At 30.4% G+C, this 19,809-nt stretch overlaps 3 protein-coding genes across 3 annotated transcripts; 2 read left to right on the forward strand and 1 right to left on the reverse strand.

The window, feature by feature from the left end:
- The first annotated feature begins 99 nt into the window (after nucleotides 1-99).
- LOC125078014 (iduronate 2-sulfatase) lies at nucleotides 100-3,925 on the forward strand. The gene is made up of 4 exons (XM_047690159.1): nucleotides 100-342; nucleotides 431-908; nucleotides 979-1,254; nucleotides 3,182-3,925. Exons 1-4 carry the CDS (start codon nucleotides 136-138, stop codon nucleotides 3,748-3,750), a joined length of 1,530 nt encoding a protein of 509 aa, XP_047546115.1. The 5' UTR covers nucleotides 100-135; the 3' UTR covers nucleotides 3,751-3,925.
- Nucleotides 3,926-5,194: 1,269 nt separating this feature from the next.
- On the reverse strand, nucleotides 5,195-9,789 carry LOC125078015 (GDP-fucose transporter 1). The gene is made up of 5 exons (XM_047690160.1): nucleotides 9,563-9,789; nucleotides 9,120-9,321; nucleotides 8,817-9,042; nucleotides 8,098-8,390; nucleotides 5,195-5,835 (listed from the first exon to the last, which is right to left on the reverse strand). The coding sequence occupies exons 1-5, from the start codon at nucleotides 9,628-9,630 to the stop codon at nucleotides 5,617-5,619; spliced, it is 1,008 nt and encodes a 335-aa protein (XP_047546116.1). The 5' UTR covers nucleotides 9,631-9,789; the 3' UTR covers nucleotides 5,195-5,616.
- Nucleotides 9,790-10,265: 476 nt separating this feature from the next.
- On the forward strand, nucleotides 10,266-19,450 carry LOC125078016 (membrane-associated progesterone receptor component 1). Its single transcript, XM_047690162.1, has 3 exons — nucleotides 10,266-10,698; nucleotides 11,059-11,208; nucleotides 15,721-19,450. The coding sequence occupies exons 1-3, from the start codon at nucleotides 10,380-10,382 to the stop codon at nucleotides 15,840-15,842; spliced, it is 591 nt and encodes a 196-aa protein (XP_047546118.1). The 5' UTR covers nucleotides 10,266-10,379; the 3' UTR covers nucleotides 15,843-19,450.
- Nucleotides 19,451-19,809: the final 359 nt, after the last annotated feature.

The following is a 19,809-nucleotide window of genomic DNA, read 5'->3' on the forward strand; positions in this document are numbered from 1 at the left end:
TATTTACTATCTGTGAAGAGTTGTGATTATGATTAAACTGTCACTGCATAAATCATAATAGAAACTTCTTGGTGCAACTAAGCCCAGTTTTAGATTTTGTTTACTTTACCCAAGAAACAACAACTAACAAAAACTATGAACATATCTTTGTTTGTATATATATTTTATATTGGACTTAATAATGTATTATCACATGATTTTGGAATGAAAACTCACTTAAAAAGAAATGTACTGATAATTCTCATCGACGACATGCGACATCTGACGGATAAAAATATTTTGTTGCCTAATATTCAAAGATTGGCGGTAAAAAGCATCGTTTTTCGTAACGCTTTTGCTCAGGTATTTTATTTTTTAATGCTCACTATATTTTAAGACACGTTAGTTTTTATTAAAATATTAATAAGGTTTTAATTTTGATTTGTTCCAGCAATCATTGTGCGCACCAAGTAGAAATTCTATATTAACAGGTCGCAGACCTGATATACTGCATTTGTATGACTTTTATAGTTACTGGCGTGACACCGTCGGCAATTATTCTACATTTCCCCAGCTGTTTAAGCAAAATGGATATGATTCATTTTCAGTTGGTAAAATCTTTCACCCAGGTATCAGTTCCAATTTCACTGACGACTTTCCATACAGTTGGAATGAAAAACCCTACCATCCATCATCGGAGAAATACAAAGACGCTGCAGTTTGTAAAAACAAACAGACTAATGAGCTACAAAAAGACCTTTTATGTCCTATTTCTGTTAATATGCAACCCGATGGAGTTTTACCTGATAAGGAAACTATCAATTACGCCATAGACTTAATAAAAAATAGGAACACGAGTAAACCTTATTTATTGGCAGTTGGATTTCATAAGCCTCATATTCCTTTGAAATATCCCCACAGATATCTAAGTATGTTTTTTATTTCAAAAACGTGTATAAGCGATTTTTTCGTGTTGTTTATTGATTTATTTTATTTTAGAAAAAGTACCCATTGGCGAAGTGCAGCCACCTCGTATGCCAGACATACCAAAAAATATGCCAATCGTTGCTTGGCACCCGTGGACTGACGTTCGTCATAGAGACGATATAAGGAGTCTAAACATTTCTTTTCCCTTTGGAACGATGCCTCCTAAATGGACACTGAAAATCAGACAAAATTACTTCGCAGCATCACTTTATGTAGATGATTTAATAGGAAAACTAATGAGACATGTTGATCTAAGTAACACTATCGTAGCCTTAACGAGTGATCATGGTAACTAAAAATGAATTAAAAGTATTTCCATATAATCGATATTCACTGCATGACCGTTAATAGGCTAGTTGACAAAATTTGGAAATTAGTTTAAAACTATAGCTTAGCATCTATTTCACCCCAAAAATATACTATTTTAAGAAAAATAGGTTTTTTATGTTAGTATTTTGAGTTTTTAGAAATGAACTTGAAATTGACCGCGAAAAAGGCCAAGACTGTCATGGCGTCTTGAATGACGTCACACCTCGCGAAACAGACGTGTTTGTGTATGACAGTCAATTGTGTTTTTTAATAAATAATGAATTCCTCGTATTATAAATACTGTATGGTGTCCCAATGTGAAAGTACAACGATAAAAACGCCAGACAAATTATTCATATACGTACCAAACAATAAATAAATACGAATAAAGTGGTTAAATGGCATGGAAGCAAGATGCTCTTATTTTGTCAACTAATTCCACAATTTATTTCTGTGAAGATCATTTCGATGTAAGTATTAAATACAACTTGATATATCTATTTATAAATGTATAGTAAAAGAAATGAATTTAGCAAATATAATATATCACACATAACCTATAAAATGTTAGGACTAGAATAGGATTTTATGATTTCTTTGAGTTAAAATATTATTTTCGTTTTATAAAATGTAATAATTCAATCTCTTTTTATTTTTTTAGTTGCCAAATGATATGACTAATTATACAGAGTATCATATTATGGGTAAAGACACAAGTGCGCATGAAACCAGGTTGTATACCAACGAAGTTCGAATGCCAAGAAGATATATGTTGAAAAAACAAAGTTTGACAATAATCGCAGAGTGTTTGAAAGATCCAGAACCAAGTAGTACCTCCAGTTTATCTTCCATAATGATAATTGATAGCAACAACGTAGCGTTCCGCGCTTGTTTCGCGAGGTGTGACGTCACGCGACTCTGATTGGTGTTTAATGTCACGTGATTAAATGCCTCATTTTGTCGATTTTATTTTCCAAAAATATAATTAATCTTTTATTATTTTTGTAGAAAAGTTGTTTTTTTATTTACTAATTATCATGATTTATCATTAGAAACTCAAAGCCATCCGATTTATTATTACTGGAAACAAGCCTAATAGGCTTGTTTCCAGTAATAATAAATCGGATGGCCATAGTAAAGTATTGTACTCAGTGGCGGACTAAGAGGGGGGGCAGAAGGGGCGGCTCGCCCCGGGCCTCCAGTCTTTGGGGGGCCCAAATGCATCCGCATTCCCCTGATCAAATCCTAAACAAGACTTTAAAATGTGCTGAGTACCTACATAATTTCATCAAGATCAAATCACTTGTACGCCTGTCTATATTTACATTCACTATTCTTTTTACCTCTAAAAATAAATTTGCCTCATTTAAAATATATTAAATGTCATTACGTTGATATTTAATAGTTTATTAGTGTGTACTAATATTGTCACAAGCGGATAAGACTTTTTTGTAATTCTTATTTATCATACAAATGTAAACTGAACAAAAAGCTTGTAAATATATATATTTTTTTTAAATGGGGCCGATTTAGGCTTTTCCGGGCCTTTGATGGGCTTAGTCCGCCACTGATTGTACTCACAATTAAATTTTGTTAATACTCATAACTTTTAGTTGTAGGGCTTTGAGTAAGCCTTTCTGGGTAGCTACCACCCACTCATCATATATTGTACCGCCAAGGAGCAGTACTTAATATTGTGTTACAGTTTGAAGGTTGAGTGAGCCAGTGTATCTACAGGCACAAGAGACATACAATTTAGTTCCTTTCCATTTGTGATGTTAGGAATGGTTTAAATTCCTTGCGGTCCCAATGTCTATGGCCAGTGGTTACCACTTACCGGCAGGTGGCCCATTTGATAACCAATTTTATAAAAATGAACATAATCGATTTAAAAAATTATTTACAGGTTGGTCATTGGGAGAAAATGGTCTCTGGGCAAAGTATAGCAATTTTGACGTGGCTTTAAAGGTGCCTTTATTATTTAAAATTCCAAATAAACCACCAAAATCTATTTCGACACCTGTTGAACTAGTTGATATATTTCCAACTTTACTCGAACTTGCGGGATTAGAGCCTCTCAATAGTTGCAAAGATTATAAATCAAATCAATGTTTGGATGGTAAAAGTTTGGTACCTTTAATGAGTAATAAACCAAACAAACATCAATCAACAAACTTTGCTATATCTCAATACCCACGACCTTCTGAACACACTGTGAACAACTCAGACAAGCCACGTTTGAAGGATATCAGAATTATGGGTTACAGTATACGGACGAAAAGATACCGATACACGGAATGGATATCATTTAATCATACCACATTTTCTAGGAATTGGAACAAGGTGTACGGAATCGAACTTTACGACCACACTGTGGATGACGACGAATCGAACAATGTATATAACGTACATAAATATAAAAATGTTAGGATAAAATTATCTAAACTATTAAGAACACAAGTGGACTTACAATAAGGACAGATTTATGTTTAAGCCTATTTTAAAGAAACTTTTTTTTTCAATCATAAATCACAGTCATCCAAGATAATTCAATAATTAAATTAAACAATACATAAATGTTATGGGCGGGTCAATACCTGAATATGATGACTGATATGAATTTGTGATTCTTTACTGAGAGTTATAAATATATAATAGATAAAGTGGGTGTAACATTTGCCTAACAGTTTATAAAAACAACAAATTTTATAAGATATTGACTTTCTTTAGCAGATATAGTTTGATTCACTACTTTCTAGACTTTTTAGGGGAGGAAACATCATAATACAAATGATGCTTAGTCTGATCGCTTTAAAACTTAAATGAAAAAAATAGTCAAAAGGAAAGGTTTTGCATCGTTAAGCTTTATAATAATTAAAATCGAGCGTGCAAATTTGTATAATCATGTTTAGAAGAAAACTAATTGAAGTCAATTATTATTCACTTATAACATTTATGTTCACGAATTCCTACCAAAAATTATACACAGGGTCGGGGCAACTAGCATAGGCAATAAATAACTCCAACTGAGTTTTTCTTTTAAAAATATGAATATATTATAAAATAATATTTATATATACATAAAATAATATAAAAACTAAGTAGATATCATTAATAAATAGCCAAGTAACGATCTCTATCTGTTCTTCGTAGCCAATGCTAATTTGATTAAGTATATAATAACATATCCTAAACATATTTTTAATAGCACTTTATCTCTGAAGCATACAACTAGTTTTAATATCTATAATTTATTTTTGATATGTATTTTTACATTAAAAATGATGCTTTAGGTGTCATATTATCATACTATATATAATTTAAAATTAATATTTGGACTTATCTATCTATAAAAGATATAATGTACACTTTATTTATTTTTGTAACATCCAGTAAGACGTCGTTTTGCATAGTTTAGTGAACGCCTAAATGCAAAGAAAATTCATGTTTAAGTTGGATAAAGATTTACATAATCTAAGGGCAAAAATGATGACATTCCCATTTCTATGAGTAACTTAATACAGAAATAATATATAAATAAACAACATACCTTTACAATACATAAGAACGAAAACGATTCCTTTTCATATTTTAAATTTTAACTGTTCTGTTCGCGCATAGGCGATATAAGATACTTTGACTACCCTACCCTCCCGTAAAATAAATAAGGTGAGGACCTACGATTCACGATTAAGACTACTATTCCCATTAAATATAATGATTATAATACTTTGGACGTAAAACTATGAAAAGTGTGAAAAGTGAAAAACAGTATGAAAAGTGTTAGCAACCGTACGAAAATTATACACAAAGTGTTTATTTCACATATAATGTGTATATATACAATATATTTAAATGCCGTTTTTTAAAGTAAAAAAATTAAAAAAATATATATAAAAATACATATGTAAATAATTTTCAAAGGGAATGTATTAATATTTTAAGGGCCAGTATTTTATTGCGTCAATAATAAAAGTTACTTAATAATAAATAAGTATTGTATATACTCTACCTTTTTAGGTAATTTATATATACTTGAAAACAATAAAAGGACGATAATGCGATCAGATCGGCCTTTGTTGGTCGATAACAATGTTCGGAAAACAATTAAACAAGAATAACTCTACGACATTTATGCAGAATCGATCGGTATATATATTTTACATTTTTGTGACTAATACTATAATATATTTAATTATACTTAAAGTAATTTGTAGCATAACAATATATTTAATTTAATTGAGACTTTGGTATGTCTATAATTAATTAATATATAAATATAATAAATTAATGTCTATAGTTAAATTCGTTATATTTTTACTAACATCATAATTTATCCAATTATATTAAGCTCTTTTCTTCTTCAGGAATGGGTTTTCTAGAATTTTTCTCCATTTCAACTTGCTTAAACCTTGCATACAATGCACTACTCGCCAAAACTATGATGTTTGACATCCACCAGAGACAATTCTTGCTTTCATTATACCACTGAGTCGCTATCACTGTTTGAGCACACGCCTTCGCTGTTCCCGATATATTATGAGTTAAGGGTGATGTGACCTAGAAGAAAAACATATATGGAATAAGCTTAAATTATCGCCAAGGTGTTATAAATATTTTACATCTCGAAGACAGCCTCTTTACCACTTAAGAAGAAAGTTTGAAGGTATTTACCAAACTGATTCGACGCAAATTGGCGCATTAATACAATACGATAAGAGTATACCAACCATCAACTGCAGTTTTCCTCACGAGATTTTCTTTCAACGCTTATAACAATGTTCATACATAAATCAAATTGAGTAACATATCTTTAAGAGTGTAGTTTGTAAGCGTGGGAATTTATTTTAGAACACACAGGTACTTTCCGATAATACAGTTGCATTGTGCAGTGTATCGTACGTATCCCCGGAGACAATTAGTTGCTTGTTTTAGGTGCAACGAATAAATTAAATTTTCATTGCGCGTTCATAACGTAGGATTTATTAAAATACATTTAATTACGAGTGATGTATTAGCTATAAGGTTGTCACTCGCAAACACAATTATAAATTATTTGTTAGCATAGGGTGCGGTCAGAGTGCATTAAGATGCTTAATATACATTATGATTTTTATTGTTTCAACCATAAGTATTTTTATGAAATAATTCAATTAAAATTATTTTATATTACACAAAAATCAGGGGGTGGGCCGTTGACGGTATCTGGTCATGAAAGGTACTAACTAAGTATAGCAACAATACACAATGGAATGTATATATATCAACCGTTTTATCTTAGCACTATGCACTATTTTAATAAAGCATTTAAATAATTAGAAATTAACCAGACGAACTAAACGACATGAGTAATGGTATGAGTTGGCGTTTGTTTTAAATTTCGAATTTAGAGAAAAAAATAAGCAGGATAGTGCAAACATTACTTTACATTCAGATATATTCAGGTATTCACTATGTTCATCCTTACAATTTTGTACTTTTAATTCGACATTAGAGGAAAGAGGTTACCCTTCGTACACTTTTTAGATTTGATTTTCTTACTATGTGATTAATTGTCGTATTTACCTAGTTTATGTACTTAAGTGTATCAAATATATTATAGTTTGTTACAAAAAAGTGCAAAACTATTATAAAAAGTAAAAATTAACAATTGCATCAAACGACACTCGCGCCCCACCCTTATGCTAACTTATCTATGTGTGCGTAGACGTTTCGCGAAATTATAAGACTCGGCTCGAAATAAAAACTGACGTGCTCTCACCTTGGGCTCTGGGGAGGGACTGAAAATTTATTGACAAAAATGTCGAATAATAAGTCAAAACCGTCAAATTATTTTCTCCATACTAAAAATTATGGACGACGAATGCCAAAAAGTAAGCAATATTTAAATAAAAATTACTATAATATTGTGTGATATAATAGAAATTGAACATGGTGAATTTATTATTTACATTTTTGTGTCCTCATTTAACCAAAAATACATGTATAAACTAGCCGCTAAACAGCTTAAAAAATGTTAATAGAAAAAGTCGATTTCAGTATTTGGAGTGAAGTTGACGATGAATTTACTATGTTATTGATATATATTTTATAAATATGATCCGGTGAAACTTGAGATATATCTATTCAGACACTGAATGTATTTTTTTATCCATAATCAACGCTCCAGTTTTAAGATATTTTGAAAATAGTAAGCGCTATTTTAGCGTTCTGCAAGGACTGTCCTCTTAAATGTGTATCTTTTCCTGATTGGCCTCAAGCCGTGCAATCCTCTCAGGAAACGTGGTAACTGCCTGATCTTAAACTAGCAAACTATCAAAACTTTCCTAAAGTTTAGGTTCATCATCCATCTTTTAGCCAATGTTAAGTAAGTACTATAGGTGTCAAAGGAGCTATATGGAATAACTGTTACCGAAAAATTGAAAGAGACATGGCATGTCAGAAAGTTTTGAATATTGAAAAATATTAAGTAAAATATCTGCCCTAGCCTCTAACCTTAATTTTCCTCATTTCCATAAACTAGAGGCAGTTTTTTTACTGCCTTCATTTGAACCATTATGCTTCTATATCAAATGTAATATTATATGTTAAATGTATTTGTTAATTTTATACATTAACAAAATTAAAATATACATATAAATTAACAATTTAAACTCAATTTTTCACTTATCATCATATTAGAAGATGGCACAAAAATAAATAAATAGTGCACCAGTACAATAGTGTACACACACTTGTGTACTGAAATATTTTCTATGCTGTTGGCAAGTAGTCAGCCTGAAGGATGATTGCTAATTTCTTTATCTTAATATAATGTCTTACCTTAATTTGCATTGATGTAACATAGCCAATAGCAAATCCACAGAATCCACCAATAACCATTTGTACCCAGAAGTAATTGCTATTAAAATTATTATAATTCAACAATACATCTACTTCTCCGTTTAAAACTATTAGTGGTAAAAATAAGATAATTGAGTATGCATTATTATAATAGGATAATAGCCATACTTCTTGATTAACAATTGGAAGGATTTTTTTCGTGTAAATGGAGTAAAGTGACAACATAAGAGAGCCCACAACTCCATATATTGTTCCAATCAATGAAAATGAACCTGAAATTGAAAATTTAATTGATTTAATAAAGCATTCGTAATAAACATAAAACAAAAGACATCACAAAAATAACATATACAGATCAGTAACAAATATATCTTCAATTAAAATACTTTTAACTGACCATATTTTAAGCATTTTAAAACTTATCAGTTGATTTGTAATCTTGTAGATTATAGTGATAATTATAAAGTTTAACACTTGTGGATGGGACATTTTTGACATAATTAACTAACCAATAAAAAAATACACCTTTAATTAATTAAGTGTAAGTATTATGCTCTAATGGAGTTTAAAACAGTATATACCATAAATGAAATTGTATTAAGATTTTGGCATGTAATCTAGTAATAATACAATCAGTTAGGGTAGCTTGGATACTTTATAATCTTTTTATCGATAATGAGGTTAAAAAAATTCATTACCAAGTAAGTGCTCCTGATCCACACCGAGGTAGAATCCAAATATGATGAAACCACAACAAAGTACACATCTGTGTGATGTAACTTGCCTCAATAAAATCCAACTAAATATTACATTAAATACTGTTGTCAGAGATCTTCCTATATAGTAAAATGATACTCCAACATATTTCAAGCAGAGATTATTTGTTGCTATCATCAATGTAAACATTATAGATAATGGAATAACCTGCAAATACATGAATGAATAATTTTTTGGTCTTTTGTTTTTTTTAAAGGTTTTTATAGGGCTGTGATTCCACTTACTTTTCCAACAATATCTTTAGACCATGGAGTACCTATTGGAAAATTGAATATACCAGGAATACCTCCTGTTTTGCTCAATGTGAAACATATTGTGAATGAAACTACACATTGAAACCATGTTATAAACAATGGAGCTTCCAAATTTACAGATTGACTGCTTAACAGACTTTTATTGACAAATACTGTTGCTATTGATACTATCCTGTAATTACAAGAAAATGTATTAATATATTTAGATACTACCAAATTATCATTGTATACTCAGAAATAAATATAAACCGACAATACCAATTATTTTCGATTATCAGTCTATTGATAATAGATAACGACACTTACATAGTTTATCATATTAAAAATTCAAATATCTATGTATGGAAGACACGAAGAATTGTGTTATATTATTAAAGAAACTATATTTTTTTTAAATAAAATATTAAACTTACCAGTAACAAGAAACAACAATAAAGATTTTTATATATTTTGAACACAAATCTGATTGACGATCTTTCATGTTTATTAATATATTTTATTTATATATATTTATTATATTAAGTAAAATATAGTTTGTATATAGTTCACGTTCACTTCAATTTTATTGTCAATAATTTAAACCACATCACCACCGCACCGCTTAATTACAATAATTACCTATGTTGTGTATAGCGACTACAGCGACAATTCACAAGTGTCAAGTAAAGTCAAAAATATCTACCTATTCGTCAAAATGACATAACAGATAATTAATTTTCTACTTTTATTTCAGGAGAGAAAAGAATAAATACTTCAATTATTTTTCATTTATATCATATTTACAGGGACTTTAAAGCGCTATCACTCACCCACGTCCGTTTAGCTGAAAAAAAGTAGTTTCAAAATTATCTTATAATTAGTAGGATTACAAAATATGTAACTTATTTAGCACTCATGGCGAAATATAATAATAAGTTGGTTTCATTGATTTCAATTGATATAAAAAATGGTTATAAAAAATGATTTTTCTTTACATATTTCATAATTTAGTCTAGTATAAGGGCAAAACCTGCAAATAAATTCAATTTTTTTTTTTAAATAGATTATTATAGGTATATGTGGTAACATTTTATAATTGTCGCATTTGTCGCTGTCTGAACGAACGCTGACGTCAGTGACTTGATTATTTTTCAGACAAAATCAACTAAGCGGCGAGCTAGTTTTATATAATTTGTACATAAATAAAATAACTAGTGTTTCATAATATAAGTTTTTTGATTCTTTGTTAAAATGGCATCGGCGCCTGAGACTAAAACGATAGAAACGGAGACTGCTACACCTAATTCTAGTTTCATATATGAAATTTTATATAGTCCGGTAAATTTGCTGTTAACTGTGATTATTGTTATATTGGTGTATAAAATATTTAGAAGCAAGTTCGGAAAAGTGTACGTGGAACCACCGACGCCGGAGCTTCCAAAAATTAGAAAAGACATGACAGTAGCAGAACTTCGGCAATACGACGGCACACAGACCGATGGTCGGGTTCTGGTGGCGGTAAACGGGTGGATATTCGATGTGACGCGAGGACGCCGCTTCTACGGACCCGGTGAGTGCATCTGTTTATTAATAGCGTCGACTTTGTGACTCAGTGTTTATGTATTCGTGATGTTGTGATGCATTACACATGAACCATTTTGTTATAGCACTAGCATTGGCGCAGTTGGTTAAATTATTTATTATTCTAAATAATGCATATTGATGAACTGCTTCTTGATTCACTCAATAAAATTATTTTAGCAAACCTTAAGAATTTTAATGAGTTATGTAACATAATACCTTATTAAGCATAACAAAAAATATATAGTAAAGATAATGTTTATAATATTTAAAATATAGTTTTAAAAGTTATACTTTTATTTTATAGCTTCATGCCATTTTAATTATTTAATGTTCATATATGCTTTAGGTGGTCCATATGCAGTTTTTGGGGGGAAAGATGCATCACGAGGCTTAGCTACATTCTCTGTGACATCAACAGATAAAGAGTATGATGACCTCAGTGACCTTAATTCTATGCAGATGGAATCTGTTAAGGAGTGGGAAGCTCAATTTAGAGGTGAGATTAAGAACATTATACCACATGATACTACTAGAATTTCAACACATTTTGAAATAAATGTGTTTTAATTTTATTATTTGTTATTGGCAACTTAATTCAATTGAAACAAATCAGATTATATTAATTTCAATAAGTTTATTTGGATCAGGTAAGGACAAGGTAAGAAATCAAAGCAAATAATGCTCTGTTTTAATGTATATAAATGATAATTTTGATAAAGTATCAAGTTTAATATTATACATTATCATTATCAATTTATTGTAGTATAAATACAGCTCTATATTATATAGATTGTAGTTTGTAGACCGGACAAATAGCACATAATTAGAACCAAAATCATGAACAGATTATGTTACTTGATAAAATGTTTGATAAAGTTTTATTTACCTGTTAAATCTTTACACTGCATTGGTGCACTTCAAGATAAGATTGTCAACCAAGGGCATCAACATTTTTGTATAAAATATCGATATTATTTATACTTTTAAAAATACATATCAATCTTAAACACAAGATATTTTGTCAATAGAAAATGACCTTTTTTACGGAAATAAGATAGTGCAGATTTAGTTGTCGCGTATAAAGCGCCGCAGCTGGCCCGTTACCGAACCGCAATATTGTGTGTATAATACACAAATATCAAACCGCATAGAAGCCGCGTCGAGATCGCGTTTATACCGCAAATCCTGCACCAAGTAGTTAACTGAGTATCACTGTAGTGTCAGTGTAGTAGGACAGTATGACTATGGCTGTGTGCGAAAATGTGCTTTTAACCAATAATAAATAATAATTTAGTACGCAATGCATCACTTTGTAGAAAAACGTGCTAACTGACCTTACCAGACCGTACCGACCACAACGGCGAAAACAAGGTAACGAACCATTCCATACCATAAGGGTAAGCGGGGCACATGTCCAGGGCCCCAATAGGCTTCTACTGTAAAAAAATTTTTCTTGCTAATTTTACTGGTGGTCTGAAGCATTGGCACCCCGTGAGAAAACGGGAGGGGACCCCAAAGATATGTTATTAACATATCTATTGATATGTTATTGAAAGGCAGGTAAAAAAAAAAAAATGGATTTTCCCCCAGAGCCCATATCCTGTGGGCCATACGGCCCTGAACATAGCAGGTGATATTTTGTGTGTCTTGTTTAAATATAGACAAAATTGAATTTTTTCACTAAAGTGTTAATATATATTTATTTTATTTTAAAATTAATAAATGAGTAAAAAAATTTTTTACACGTAATGCCCATTTGATCAACTGTCCAAACGTCAATATACACACCGTAACGCAGCCCGAACACCTTTATGAATTATACACCTAAACCTCAATCGTTCAATAGTTCTTGAGTTTATCGCTTTCAGACACATATAACTGTTTATTAATCATAGTTCATACTAATATTATAAATACGAAAGTAACTCTCTCTGTCCGTCTGTTCACGGCCAAATAACTAAACCGAATTTGATAAAATTTTCTATGAAGCAAACTTGAACTCTGGGGCAGGGCACAGGGCACACACACATAACACCTGACCAACCAACCAAAATTTGAGTGAAGGTGATTTCTTATTAGTTTAGTATATTTGTATTGTTGCTTATGATAATAATATTCTAAACAATTTTGCAAATAATTATGATTGCATCGATTGTAACAAAATCTTCGCCATTATTTTTTATCTTAACATGGAAAGTATCAAATATTTATAACTAAAAGTGGCATATGTAATATCTTAACTAGGTCTCAGTTTCACACGTATAGTTGGATTTAAATTTGTATGATATTTCGTGAAAGTTGAGCTGTCACGGCCAACTGCGTGTACTTTAAACAATATGCGTAAAGGTACTCGTTTTTCAACTTTTCTCATATTTTTTTCGAAAGACAACTTAAAATATACGTTTGAATAAGGCATAAGTACCTTTTTTAGGCCAAGAACTCACGTGTGTCAGAATACCTATTAAAATAAACAACAAACAAACCTTAGATTTACATATTCCATTCGGTTTGCTAATAGCTCTGCTTTGTGATGTATCTTTAGTTATAAAACAAAACGATTCCACTATGGAAGTATTTGCATTAACTTATATTTTACTTCCATAGTCCGATTAAAAGTTCTGAACAATATTATTCATAACGCCATTTTTTCACTGATCCATAATTAATACCATAGATTATTCACGTCGTCAAGATCTCGATATATTTTCAAATTCATGAAAAAAGTATTTTATTTTTTATTTTTCTTGAATCCTATTGTGATTGCTATAGGGTTATAAGTATATACATTGACATCGAATCAAAACAAAAACTGAACAAAAAATAACATCATGAATATACTGATTATAAGACGTGGCATAATATAGATTTAGTTGAATATACGTAGTTGACTACGTATTTAATTTAAGAAGAAAGAAATAGAGTATAGTGTAGTCTTAGTAGTGTATTTGCGATTTTAGCTTTTGAATTTAATCAATCCTGTATCATGACTATTCTAAACGCTTGCATGTTCACATTTTAATGTTTGTTTATCGATCTTAACCCAATGCGACTTAAAATATATAATATAGAAAGATATGCCTCGAATTTATCAAAACCTAAATCCACATGTCATACCTTTATCACCTTCATTAAAAAAGCATCCAGCTAGTTGATAATATATGTATCGATTTCTGACACTGTGTGCGTACGTATATATATGTAGTTGTGTAATGTGGTTTAAGATTAACAGTTTACGATGGAATCTACAATAAATAATCAGATTTGTTAGAAATATGAACCTTAAAACTATAGCATATTTAATTTTCGTATGAATTAAGAACATTAAATCTTATACGACTCTTCACGTGTACCCTTGTTTTATTGGACCTTCGAAGGCTTACGTAAATTAATTCGCCAAGTTTCATCACAATCGAATGAATGACAACAAAACTTAAAATAATATAGTCATATTTATTTTTTAACCTTATATAAATAACGAAGTTTATTATATCCTTATAGAATAAGAAGACATATAAACATATTCTGTAATTGAAATGGTGAAAGAAAGTGATTACTGAATTTCTTGCCGGTTCTTCTCCTAACATTAAATTCAAACTCCACATACAAAACATAAAACCACTCAAAAATGCTTTTATGCACACACTTGATTAAAGAATATTTTGATTTTGAGAAAATTAACTTGGAATGATCTCGTACGCGTTAATTTGGTACACGTACAAATGTACGCGAGCGAAAATTGTTACTTAATCACCGCAGCTCGCTACTGGTCCTTGAGTGGATATTCCATACAAGGAATACCTATGTTGAACTGTAACGTACGCTCCATTCCGATACATTTCGTACTGTACGTATGACAGCGAGGTTATCGTGTAATTTATTGCTGTAAATAAGTTTAATGTCTCTTGATAATTTCTTAATTGTATTTTTTTTTTACCTTAGCATTAAACTTTTATCTCTTGTTTCATTGATTATCTCTTCCAAAAAACTTAATTGTTTTATGGTTCATCTTCGTATTTTTTCTTCTTTTTATCTTAATTGAATTGAGAATAATGATATCTATAATCATTTTTCTCTGTTTTTTTGGTATGTTTAATATGCTTAATATATTTTAGTAATTATTTGTATTACATACATTAGCATTCCGTCATAATATACACATTTTATGACGGAATTTTTGGATACGAACTATTTCTATTGAAACAATTTTCTAGTACAATAGTACAATGTATCTCCTAAGTTTTAGACACCGATAGCCATGTCAACGTACTGAGACATTATTTTATTCATAAAGCAGTGTCATAGTTTACCTATTTTGGACATGAGCCATTTACCACTACTACAATAAGTGGACATTGCATTAGCAGCCTGTAAATTTTCCACTGCTGGGCTAAAGGCCTCCTCCCTTGAGGAGAAGGTTTGGAGCATATTCCACCACGCTGCTCCAATGCGGGTTGGTGGAATACACATATGGCAGAATTTCGTTGAAATTAGACACATGCAGGTTTCCTCACGATGTTTTCCTTCACCGCCGAGCCCGAGATAAATTATAAACACAAATTAAGCACATGAAAATTCAGTGGTTCCTGCCTGGGTTTGAACCCGAAATCATCGATTAAGGTGAACGCGTTCTAACCACTGGGCCATCTCGGCTATCGGGGGACATTGACGCCATAAGAAATATGAACCATTCTACACAACACCTGCGCTATCAACTTTGGTAACTAAGATGTTATGCCATGTTCCTGTCGTTGCACTGGCTAACTCACCGTTCAACCTGGAACAACAATCTATTGTTGTTTGGCGGTAGGATATGTGAAGAGCCTTGTCAAAGCCCGAAGTAAATTATTAGTAACAGATAATAACTTTAGTAATAAAATTGGTTGAATATTTTAATAACTTATATTACATAACATTTTTATATCATTGAAGTGAAAGTGAAGTGAATATTAAATGAAAAAAAGATTTAAAAAAATTATACAATGTTTAAAATTATCTCTTTGAATTTCAGAGAAATATGACCTCGTGGGTAGATTACTTAAGCCTGGAGAAGAGCCGACGAACTATTCAGACGAGGAGCCAGAGGAAACCGACAATTCGACCAGCAGTCCCGACGACAAGAAAGACCAATAAACTTAACCGGCAGTGACTATCGATGGGTTAACCAAACAAATATGACTGTTATTGCAATTTGTTAATCGTACAATTTTTACTTACAAGATTTCAAAGTTACATTCATTGAGAGCAATACATCTTGATAGTAGTACATCTTCTTCTTACAGCTGTACGGAGAGTGCTATTTAGTCACGATACAAGTGACCATTGACCGCGCTAATCAAGCTCCTTCAGTGTACTATATATCACGCGTGTCCAATAGCAAAAGTAAGTTTTTTATTGATTAAATTCTTAATAGGTGAAGTCTGGAAGTAAGCAATATTTTCACTCGTACCTCGCATGTGAAGCTGTTGACACGGCGACTGAAATACGTTAAAACTGCTTGAATTATTTAGAATTAATTTCATACATTTTCTATTATTATTATTATCAGGGATTACTTAGAAGACTTGATGGGTGTAAGTTTAAGTCAGAGGTTATTGTGATTTGAATCGTGATTGCAACAAAATTTCATAGAAAACAAACAGTTGCTTTAGTAGGACCGTAATAGTCCCATTGAAATCTCCAACGCAAACTATATTGCGAGATGTTCTCACCCTGTTTACTCGTGATAATTTAAACAACATTACATTTGTTTGGTTAATCTAGTAAGGTACTACTTAATTTTATTTTCACAGAATAAAACAAGTATTTTACACTTGTTCCGTCCTGCTAGGATACAAACGGTAATTCAAAAATTGTAAAAAAAAAAGAATGCTTCTTATTTTAAATATAAAAATTACACATTAAATACTAATCACATTTCCAAGCTTCATATATATCGTACCACGTATACTAAATATATAAAGTGTATAGTTGATTGAATACTCTATATTTCAACCGTATAATAGCATTTCTATATGAAATAAAACATCACGAAGAAGATCTTTAAGCATATATTTTAATACTTATGATTTAAGAAGTGAGGTACAAAATGTACGTAATAAAAATAACATCATTTTTGTATATACATGAATGGTACAAATGTCGAAATAAAAAGGTATTTTTGTAAAATTTCACTTTTGTAGTCAATTCTCAGCTATAATGAAAAATACTTTAGCTTCACCTTTGCCTTAAATGGGTTTAAGTGACAAAAGTCGTATGAATACAATCGAACTCGTTTAATTAAAAAAAATGACCTCGACCTGTTCCCAATGAGAAACAATCGTATGTACTGCAAGTGCATTGTTTCAAAATCGCGTTTGCGTAAGGCCCCGAACAAACAGAAAAACATTCTATCTTTTGAAACGTACACGTGGTAAGATGAGTCTGCTTTTTGTTCGAGCCATTAACATCTCATCGCTATGTTAGGTCATTTTAAGGTTATGTCAGATGAATAAACAAAAATACAAGCACATTAAACGTAAATTAAAAACTACTACGAAACAAAACTTCAGGGTAATCAAAAATATAAAATATTTCTTGGACTTTTTTAAATAGCCAAGCACAATGGATAACGATTAAAATCGAGACAAACCAAAAAAACGCCATTATCTTTATCGTCATTAAGTCGCGCCATTATTTTTAAATAATCGAGGAACGTTACAAAATGAAACATTTTTGGTAATTAAATACTTTAGAATACCAAAAAAGAAGAAATACACATTTTTCTTGTACAACTTGTTATATAAAAAAGCAATACAATCTAATTGTACTTATAATTTTGCTTAATAATAACAAATTATTTTTAATAAAATAACAATTTTTGATTTGCCGCTTTGTTCACACAGCAGGTTATATTACGCTTTATTTAACATTAAAAATACATACATATAAATATATATATATAATTATACTCTGCCTTGTATAGACGTCGGTTGCTAAGGTTTCATGTTTAAATTATATTATGTATACAACATAAGATCTTTTTAAACATGTGATATAAATAACCGATAAAGCTGTATATATATAATTGTTAGAAAATTATTTTTACACTTTACATACTGTATACGTAATTGATGTCGTGAAAAGTAATATAAATGAATTGATTTTGTTATTATTTTGTAAAATAACGCGCCTTTAAAAATAAAACTCTAAACGTTTTATAGGTAAACGTATTGTTTAGTTAAACCTTCTAAATGAAATCGTCAAATGTAATGGAAGAGATGTATATGATGCCTTAAGTCGTGTTTTAAGTTCACATATGTATGTATATTTATTTATTGACATTTTTTTTTTATAGTCAAACTGTCTTCGAAAGATTTAGTTGATCGTGTTTTGTCTTTAAAGGAGCGATAATGAATACATTAAACACCAATGAAGACATGAGGCCTCAGTGACCATTTTAAATGAGATGTATTATACTAAAAAAAGTTGTTGCAAATTTAAAATTAAAAAATAAATTAACTATATATTATGTATACTGCGAATATGTATTTACAAATATATATAAATTGAAAGACTGAAATGGCAAATTAGGTTGATAACATCGAGGGATATGAACAAAATTTGTTAATTGCACATTCCTAGTTCAATCGGTAAATAAAGAAAGTTGTATCAACTAATAAACATCTGCCTGTTGTGTTGATGCCGGCGGATTACTTGTACACGATGTCTTAACTTAATTGACGGGACTCTTTCAATTCCAATCATACTTATAAAGCCGTATAACCTTTTCAAAAACAAACATTTAATTAAGCAATTTATTAAAATTAATACTATTTGGTTTACTGGTACAAATTAGTGTGCAGTGTTACCAGCCACAAAAACATGTATTCAATAATTTCAAGATTGACACGTGAAATAAATGTCTGTACAAAGAAGAGCGAGTCTTTAATGTCAAATAAGTTAAGATATATTTTACAAAAGAATTCGCCCCAATGTTTCGCATTTATTGTTTTTTTTTTTTTTGTATATCACGTTTACATTCAGCCCACTTACACTGATAGTTCACATAAACATTCGTGGTCTCCCCTCTGTCTACCCCCTCTTCTATTGCCGTGTAACTGGGTTAAATGTTAATAATGTTGATATTAAATATAATGTTGCTGGAAATCGAATATTGAATGAACTTTATCTACTAAGATTCACACGATTATCTTACGGTACTTAAATGTTTTTATTTTTAACACTTTCTGGGACAATAAACGCCTATAGACGTCATAACAATGACTTATAAGCTATAGCGGTCGTGTGTAATGTCCCTGAAAATGTTAAACGTCTGATTTAAATCTGACAAGACGTAAAAACAGCAATAACAAAATGTGCATAATAAAATAATGTTTTTTGTTGATAATTAAGTTAAAAAAGACCACCACGCTCAGTCGTGTGATTTTTATACAATTTTGTTTTTCCCTTGAATTGTGTACAATGTATGAAGCAAATTATAGGTTTTTCATGGATTTGTTTTCATCATTTTGTATACAATAAGATTTGTTCAATGTTGTAGTTTGTATTTATTGTTTTTTTTTAAGCGTTAAGATGTGTCGTGTGTGATGAGGTTGCGTTTGGGGTTATGAAAATTAACTTTTGTTATTTGTAGCTATTTATATAAGCTTTGTTTTAAGTTTGGGAAACTCTCTTAATATACGTTTTTAACACTAGACGATCGCTTTTATTGGAATTAATAAATTCAATTTGAATATTTATTTAATTATTTTCTATCGAAGCATATTTGCCATATTATGAAAAATAAAGGTTTATGTGTGTTTTTTAGTATCGATCGTGAAGATTACAAATAGACTTATTTAAAACAAATTCAGCCAATCTGAATTTTTAATAATAGCAATATTTAAAACGTCTTTTTCGTTTGTTCGTCTTCAGTCTGATATCACCTTATAATACAATTTGTTTAATATTTTACGAGAAAGAAATAAAAAACCGAAGATCTTTTATTTAATAATAAAGCCATGCAAATCGATACCCATTTATACGTCTTTAAAAATTCCAAATAATAAGTGGCTTACTTTAACCAAAATTTTATACCTTAGCTTGGCACAACTGCTAA

This window comes from Vanessa atalanta, chromosome 4 (assembly GCF_905147765.1).
Source record: "Vanessa atalanta chromosome 4, ilVanAtal1.2, whole genome shotgun sequence".
Taxonomy (NCBI): Eukaryota; Metazoa; Arthropoda; class Insecta; order Lepidoptera; family Nymphalidae; genus Vanessa; species Vanessa atalanta.

Excerpts from the sequence above, each read along its gene's own strand:
- LOC125078014 (XM_047690159.1), top strand. The coding sequence starts at position 136 with ATGAACATATCTTTGTTTGTATATATATTTTATATTGGACTTAATAAT. Across the intron at positions 343-430 it reads TTCGTAACGCTTTTGCTCAG|CAATCATTGTGCGCACCAAG; the intron begins GTATTTTATTTT and ends GATTTGTTCCAG. Across the intron at positions 909-978 it reads ATATCCCCACAGATATCTAA|AAAAAGTACCCATTGGCGAA; the intron begins GTATGTTTTTTA and ends ATTTTATTTTAG.
- LOC125078015 (XM_047690160.1), bottom strand. The coding sequence starts at position 9,630 with ATGAAAGATCGTCAATCAGATTTGTGTTCAAAATATATAAAAATCTTT. Across the intron at positions 9,322-9,562 it reads ATTGTTGTTTCTTGTTACTG|GATAGTATCAATAGCAACAG; the intron begins GTAAGTTTAATA and ends TTGTAATTACAG. Across the intron at positions 5,836-8,097 it reads TTACATCAATGCAAATTAAG|GTCACATCACCCTTAACTCA; the intron begins GTAAGACATTAT and ends TTTTTCTTCTAG.
- LOC125078016 (XM_047690162.1), top strand. The coding sequence starts at position 10,380 with ATGGCATCGGCGCCTGAGACTAAAACGATAGAAACGGAGACTGCTACA. Across the intron at positions 10,699-11,058 it reads ACGCCGCTTCTACGGACCCG|GTGGTCCATATGCAGTTTTT; the intron begins GTGAGTGCATCT and ends TATATGCTTTAG. Across the intron at positions 11,209-15,720 it reads GTGGGAAGCTCAATTTAGAG|AGAAATATGACCTCGTGGGT; the intron begins GTGAGATTAAGA and ends TTTGAATTTCAG.